Source organism: Entelurus aequoreus, linkage group LG09 (genome assembly GCF_033978785.1).
Source record: "Entelurus aequoreus isolate RoL-2023_Sb linkage group LG09, RoL_Eaeq_v1.1, whole genome shotgun sequence".
In the NCBI taxonomy this organism is placed as follows: Eukaryota; Metazoa; Chordata; class Actinopteri; order Syngnathiformes; family Syngnathidae; genus Entelurus; species Entelurus aequoreus.
In genome coordinates, this window is record NC_084739.1 from 31,832,636 (window position 1) to 31,841,124 (window position 8,489).

Below are 8,489 nucleotides of genomic sequence, written 5' to 3' on the forward strand. Positions count from 1 at the left end.
ACGAGAACGACACGAAAAGACACTTTCCCCCCGTTTCTTCGCAAGGATTATGAGTCATTCTACATCTAAATGGGAATATATGAACATTCCTAGCAGTCGGCATGCTGGTGACAGCAGACATTGCACAGTAAGTGATGCTTTATTATGTCTGTTGGCTCTCATAAAGTCTGCAGTGAGTAATAATCTGTGATGTTGTAAAAAAAAAAAAAAAAAGCGAACGTTGTGATGCGTTTTTGAAATTAATGTGCTGTGTGCTTAAAATGATCATAATACGTAAATATTAAATGTTATTATTAATGTGAATGTTACTACATTGCATATATACCTACATCATGTATATAAAACCCTAATGGAGGTGTTTGGATGTTTTAAAGGGCTTTATCGACAGAATAGAGCGACTCCCATAGGCTCCATTGTAAGCAGACTTTTGATCACATTTATTTAATATTTAGAATGCATTAAAAAAATACATCCGTCGTCATGCAAAATTCCCCCCAAAAAAGCAGTTTCCCTTTTTTTCTACATTTAAAACACTTCCTTGTGGTCTACATGACATGTAATGGTGGTACTTGGGTCAAAATTTTACACAGATTTTGTTTTACAGATCGTCTTCAAGAAGCTTTTTGTCTGTCTCTTCAGAATGCGCTGTTTTGTGGGCGGTTTTAAATTACAAGCTGAAGCACTCCTCCCCCTTCAACTCCGTCAAGCCGATATGATACGCTTCAGCGCAGGATTTTAGCATGTATGTGCATGTACAAGCCAGTCTGCCCCACAACAAGAGGATAGAGAAAAAGAGAAAAAGAAGGAACTTATTCACTACGACTTTGGACTACAACGGAATACAAAAGGCGGACTCACGCCAAGCTCTTCGGTAAATCTCTGCCATGTATGGAGATATACGCCGATGTAGCAAAGGCAAAATACGTCACTTGAGTCTCAAGTTTCAAACAACTTGTTTGGAGAAAGTTTGTAAGAAGGCATGATTGTTCTATAAATATCTCTGTCATGCCTACATGATTTGATTTAAATTATTTTGGACTTATGGTGGATCCCAAATACAAAAAAAGGGCCGACAGGTAAGAAAATGTGGTTTTGCAGAGTAGGACCCCTTTAACTAAACTGAAAACTCAAAAACAACACTGTTGATTTTCATGGAACTTTGAGAACAAAAGTGGGTAGTAACGCGTTACATTTATTGAAGTAACTTTTTGTGTCAATTGTACTTGTCTGGATAGTTTTAATGCAACATGCTTTTACTTTTACTTCAGTATGTAAGGAACTGTACTTTTACTCTGTTACATTGAGTTTCAATCATATCGTTACATTTGGCTCGTTAGAAAGACTTCTTCTGTTTGACCAATCGAATGTATGCACCAGTGACATTTGACTCCTTTTAACCAATCACACAGAGTCTGGTAGTGACATGATCACACTGTAAAAATGGACATGACATCAGGTGAGGCAGCACAACTCTTCAGTGTTTACCTTGCAAAATAAAAAAATGTATATCATGCCCTGTCATTTGTGTCAGTAGAAAACTTCACATTTCAGCCGACAGCAATCCCACTTCCATCTGGAGAAAAAATGTTATAATAACATCATAAGTGACTGTGAAATGTGCATCTTTTGTATTATATGTCATACTAGTGTTTATGTCTCTCACAGACACACACAAAAACATACACACCAACTACAAATGTAGTACAAGTACCATTTAAAATAACTGCTAAATAAATCAGAAGCTACATACCAGTTACTCAGTACTTTTTCCTCTAAATATTTACTGTTAAGTAAATTATTTGAATGACTATTTTTTACATTTACTTGACTCTCATTACTCTAGTAACTGTACCCTTACTTTGAAATGTTTTTGGCTACTATAACCATTTTTGTTTGAGATTAGGCGGAAACATTTGCATCAAAAGACTATTAAAATGTAGTAAAAAAAATATGGCAAAAGAAATGTTCTTTTCTTTTGCCTCACTTTGCGCTAAATGGAACCATTAGTTGTGAATTAATGGTAGAAGTAAAGGTGCTGCAGCAAATTGAGAGTGCAGGACATTTTTCATTATCGATACACTTTCTCTTTAACACATGTAACAATGTGAATTAAACTCATTTAAACTTTTCTTAGGAATCTTTTGTGTTGATATGCAGAGCACAGTCACCTGACAGAGGTCTGCTCTCTACTAAGTGCCACCCTTGTTAGTTTTTTGATAACTGAACCTTGAACATTTTGAAATATGCGGAATTGGCATGTGGCGTTGTGCATGATGGCAGTTCAAACTCTGGTTTTCTGTGCAACATTGGAGGCAAGTACTTCCCGAATTGTGAATTGTAGACATCAGGATCATTTGACATTCAAGGTTCCACAGCCAGAGTCATTCAGTACATGATGTTTGCGTGACTTGTTTTTACTTTCGACTTAATGTTTCCTGTTTTGGAGAAACATACGGGAAAGACTCCGATATGATAATTAGTTGGTGTGTTATCCCTTTGTGCAAATATGTTCTTCCTCTTCTCACTCACCCCACTGCAAATGAGCAACGTGGAATCAGACAGCCACAATTCAAGAGCAATTATGCTACAAAAGCACCACTTCAGCAATGAGTGGGAAAAAAATCATTGTCTATTTTATTTTGCTGCACAGGTTAATTAATTTTAAAACAGCAACACACTGAATTGGTCTGATAATTTGAAAATGATGCGATGCAAACCCTGTTCTTACAGAAGATGGGCAGTATTTTATCAAACAGTTACATAGAAAACACTCACTTAAACATGTATCTTCCATAGTCAATCATTGATTGTTCAAGGTGTGTTTTGAAGCCCTCAATTACTAAGAAGACTCAATCTACATAAATACACACCACAGCACATATTAGAATGCAACAATTCAAAAATATATACTCTTGCTGTTCTTTTCTGTTGTATAGTTGGAAAAATACACAAAGAATGGAATTTAAAGGAGAAACAAGTAATGTTTTTTGCATCATGACAGTACTGCGGATGCTTTCTACGCATCAGTGCAGTCATTGTGTTCTGATGATTGCTCACATGGCCTGAAAAGTGTGAAACATTGTTGCCTGCAAGCTTTTTGAGGTTGCTGGAGAGCATTTTGTCACGTGTGCTCACACGTTGTCACCTCGGGAAGGGGTGTCTGGTCCTGCAGGACCACTTGGGTCGGAGTGGGGGCAGGGCGAGGATGGCCCAGAGAGTTTTTCTGCAGCTCGACCCCGAAAGTAGGTGGAGCACTCTGCAACTGTCTCCTGTACTGCACAAAGCTGCAGGTCTTTAGGATGATGGCCAGTATGTTCTTTCCTATGAGGATCCCAGAGACCCTGGCGTCCTTGTACAAGATCATGTTCCCACCACGGATGAAGAGTGTGATGATGTTTATAGTCACCAGGCTGAGAATGGGGTACAGGAGCATCTTATGGGGGACAATGTTGATACCCTGCATGCTGATCTCGCTCAAAGACACACAGGGTAGCACCAGGAGGAGGATGTAGCAGTAAAAAAACATCAAGCCCTCCGCCCACAGAGGGAGGCCCTTTTTCTGGGGCTCCCACAGGTTGGCTTGAATGTCCAGGATGTCAAGCAAGTCCACCACCACCCAGAATAGACGATTGCGGATCTCCTCCCGCTTTTTGAAGGCGCGCACGTACTCCATGTGGTCAATAGCCACCAGCACTACAAAGATCACCGGAATGCAGATGGAAAGCAGCAACGTTAGCGCCTTTCTGGCAAGAGCATCCAGGCTCTTCCTGTCGGCCTTGTAGTTCTGATACACAAAGTAGACCTTGATCTCCAGCACAAAGATGTAGATGAACCAAAGGATCATGGCGTAGCCTCGCTTGGACGTGCGCACCTCAGCCCCCACCCATACCGCCACGTATCGCAGGACAATCAGAAAGCAGATGTCTCCCACCATCACCATGATGCAGATGCCAATCTTGCGTGGGCCATGATTCTGCTCCACCAGGTAAGCATCAATCAGTGCCATGCTGCTCATGATAAGTATGGTGGACAGGCAAACGTGAGGTTTGTTGGTGGGAGGTGGGGGTACCATCCTTGCTCAAGTGATAGAAGGAGGAGCTGTGTGCTGAAGAGGAGTTAACTCAGTTTGTCCCGTGAGAACGTAAATTTGATTCCTTCTGTGACTTCCACTTCTGCTATAATCCAGGAAGAATAGTTTACACTTAATCAATCTCTGCTTGTGTCCAAGTCGTGTGCCAGGTAAACACGACCACTCATTTAGTCATTGATGTTCCTTTGGTGTGTCAACAAATGAATGGCTGCACATATGTCTCTCCCATGTGAATCCTTCATTAAAAATGCAACACCTGAACAAATTACTTACATTTTCTTACGATTAAAAAACAAAACCTTCAATTTCAGAATCACTTTCAACATCAGGGTTTGCCTAATCGTTAGAGATAAAGATTCATCCGAGTACTCACTTGAGTCCCCTTTTGTACTTTATCCTAATGACTGGTGCACAGTCTTCCAGGAGACTCTGCTGAGTGATCCCAAAGCCCATCTGTAATCCACATGAGAAGAAAGACGGAAGCGGCACGAGAATCCTCTTCTTCTGTGACAGATGTAAATCCGACACTTTAGGATTATATTTTTTCTTTTCTTTTTCAAGAAAAATTGCAATCCCAAAACACTGCCGTCGTAATCCACTTACGGCTCAGACTGCATCAGCGGGAGGCATCTTAATGGTCTCAATTTCAAGCAACTGAGGATGGAGATTATTTATACTCTATGCTTTTTGAGCGTGCCAAACCTCAGAAAGTTATTGTGAGTGTAAAGAGCTTTGCGGTAAGTCTGTTCTTTATAAGGACATTTTCTCTCCCGGAGTTTTCTTCTCCGTTACCCCCGTCCATACAGCCAAAAGTACAACATGTCACTTTAGTCTTTCCTTCTCGGTCTTTTAAATGTGTCAGCGTCCTTCTTCAATCAGCTATGCTGATCTTTCCAGCATACTGTCTTTGTCAAAGGATCACCTAAATCCTCCTTCCAGTCTCCGGCTCCATTTTTTTCTTGATGCCAGGGACACCGCGATAAACAGAGTCTGTGTTTGATTCCCCTTCCGTGCGCTCTCTCAGCCACAGCGGTCGCTTTGACACTGCAAGATCTCTGCCCTTTTCCCTGTGCGCTTTCTAGCTCTCTCCGCAAAGTCAAAGATGCTCCCTAGTATGTACAGACATCATTGATGGCTTTCTGTCCTTTTCTTGCAGCCACCCTTCTTTCCCCTCTCCCTCTGCTGAAGTAAAGGATCTTGCTCTGTAGAGGTGATGCTTGGCACACCACAGCTGCAGAGAGAGGGAGAGAGAGAGTGAGAGAAAACACTTTTCCAAGGGGTGGAGAGAGGCAAGGGGAGGGAGGACGAGCCATCCTTTGCAGCTTAGCTGAATGCACAACTTTTCTCTCTCACTGTTTTTTTTTCCAATCATCCCTCCCGCATCTTTCTTTTTCTCCCCTCATTGTGTCTAGTGCTGATACCCTATTTTCCCAGGCTGTTTCTCGTTTGAGTCTCACAAAAGCCTTAGTAACCTTCTTCGATGAAAAGTTGATTAGGCACGGTGTATCCTCCCTGATTGTAGCGGTGCAGAGAATGAGAAGTGATCCAGAGGAGGATTATTGGGTGAGAAGAGATCTTCCCAAATATGCAATAAAGAAATCCATCTTCCCTGTAGACTGTCTGCAGTCAAAGGAGACACGTAGGGAACTGGTCCAAGAGGGCAGCGAAGATGGGTTCTCTTGACATAGAGCTTTCCTATTGATCTACTGACAGAGCTGTGTATCAGAGGACTGTGGCTGTGGAGACAAAAAAAAAACGAAATTAAGAAGAGGTGGAAATTTGAAAAGATACAATTGTGGTGGGAGCGAATTAGGAAAGATTAAAATACACAAGTCATTAAAGCTATGACAGTATGTTTTGATACCACAACTAAAGATACAAGATACCATTCAATCAATGAATGAATCATTCAGGGTTTAGTTCACATCACTTTGCTTCACCAAATAATTAATTCCTCATTTTACCAACACATTTGGAAAATCTTTACTTTTATTTTTGTGGGTTAGGGAAGGGCTTAATGAGAGAGTAAGGTCCACAAAGGAAGGCTTGGGTAAACTTTATATTCAAAAGATTGCTTGCTGGCCAAGCAATGGAACGTCATATGGAACATTAAACGCTGACGTCCACACCATTTTGGGACTCTGGTTGACCTCTGGGGTTAGGTTCACACTGCAGTGTATAATGCTCAATTAATTTTTTGGATTAAATCCAATCTTTTTGGGGGGTTACTCACATTACGAGAAAAAATATAAACCGGTTACATCCGTGAACTGACGCGCATGCACACAAACCATGACACGCGAAGCCCTGTGTTTACGTAAGTAAAATGGCGTATTGGTTCTGGCACATTTATAGGCATTTCAAGAAGTTTGCACATTTTATATTTCACGTAGGAGATTAAGTAAGAGGGTAAGATTTCTAGCCATGTTAGTTTTAGTTTGTTCTTCACTTGTTGCTACATCTGTACTGAGAAACGTGTGGATGAGGAGGCAGAGGCTTGGTACATTTACAAGTCCTTCGATATTTTTATCATTTCTAAAACATCTTCTTTTTCGCCACTGACTGTTTTCTGCTCCTTCGTCCACCATTCACATCTGCACCTGTCTGTTTTGGTGAAAAGTTGTTTGTCACCTTTCGATGACGTACAAGTTGGATGAAGTCGAACTGAACGTTCGGACTGAAATTGTACTGTTTACATTACCATGAAAAAAATCTGATACATTTCACAATAAGGGCAAAAAAAGATCAGAGTTAAGTCTGCAATGTAAACATAACCTTGTTTGTTCAACTATGTAAACACCTGTGCTCATCTGAAATTATCAAACTGTTACTGCAGTAAACCTTTTTTTAAGCGTACAAACTATGTTGAATTAACTTTGACATGCTTAACTGTCATACAAGTATAGAAATTGGCTAACTGCTGTATAATAGAACTACACTAGTCTTGCAGGTGAGTCTCTTAACATTAACACCAAGTTGACTTCCATGAATGTTGTATTATTGATGTTGACGTATTGTTGCTTTTGTGCTGCTTTGTAACACTTTACTGAAGCGCAATATGTTCTATTACGGGTTCTATGACTTTTATCACATTTCCTCTGTGACATTGAACCCTAACAAGCAAAAGTCTATTGATGACTACATTGATACAATGTACAGCATCAGTTTATATCCAAAAATCACAAAGCCAAGTAGAATCACAGCACACTGTGCCACGCTTATTGATAATATTTTTACCAATGAGTTTGACAATAACACTACAAGTGGTCTACTTATTACCGACGTTAGTGATCATCTGCCAGTTTTTACAATATATGATGGACACTGCAAGAAGAAAATGGAAGACAAAAGGACATTTCGAAGACTGTGCACAGAGAAGAGGATGACTGCTTTCAAAATTGAGCTACAAAAGCAAGATTGGGACAATGTGTACAATGAAAAAGAGGTTGATGAAGCATATGAACATTTCTTAAACAAGTTCATAATACTTTATGACAAACATTGTCCATGGATACAACTTAGTAATAAACAGAGAAAGAATAACCAACCATGGATGACAAAAGGATTAAAAAATGCTTGTAAGAAGAATACACTATATAGAGAATTTATAGCACAAAGAACTATAGAGGCAGAAATTAAGTACAAAAAGTATAAAAACAAGTTAACAGAAATACTACGATCATGTAGAAAAGAATATTACAGTGAATTATTGGACAGGAACAAAAATAATATGAGAGCAACATGGGGCATCCTCAATAGCATTATTAAAAATGGCACAAAGAGGGACTACCCTCAATACTTTTTAGACGGAAATAAAAACAATGACAACATAAAGGAAGTAGTTGAAAGCTTCAATAATTATTTTGTAAATATTGGACCAAAATTGGAAGAAAGGATTCCAGACCCAGTTCCAATTGAGGACTATAATGATACCATAGAGCGAAATCCCAACTCCATGTTCCTCAGTAATGTGACACAGGAGGAAATAGTTATAATCGTGAAAAAATGTAAATCTAAGACTTCAACTGATTGTAATGGAATTGATATGGATACGATAAAAAAGGTTATAGAAGAGATCTCAGGACCATTAATGTATATTAGTAACCTATCATTTCAAACAGGTACATTCCCAAACAAAATGAAAATAGCTAAAGTTGCACCAATTTATAAGACTGGAGATAAACATCAATTTACAAATTATAGACCTGTTTCTTTACTTCCACAATTTTCTAAAATCATTGAAAAACTGTTTAATAACAGATTAGAGAGTTTCATAAATAAAAATAGAATACTCGAAGAGAACCAATATGGATACAGAGCTAATGTCTCAACTTCAATGGCTTTAATTGAAATTACAGAAGAAATTACCAATGCAATAGACAGTAAAAAATGTGCAGCA

General features: G+C 39.3%; 1 protein-coding gene across 1 annotated transcript; it reads right to left on the bottom strand.

Annotated features, from left to right (window-relative positions):
* Positions 1-2,699: 2,699 nt before the first annotated feature.
* Positions 2,700-5,255, bottom strand: LOC133656831 (transmembrane protein 121). Its single transcript, XM_062057682.1, has one exon. It carries the CDS (start codon positions 4,070-4,072, stop codon positions 3,122-3,124), a length of 951 nt encoding a protein of 316 aa, XP_061913666.1. The 5' UTR covers positions 4,073-5,255; the 3' UTR covers positions 2,700-3,121.
* Between the last annotated feature and the right edge of the window lie 3,234 nt (positions 5,256-8,489).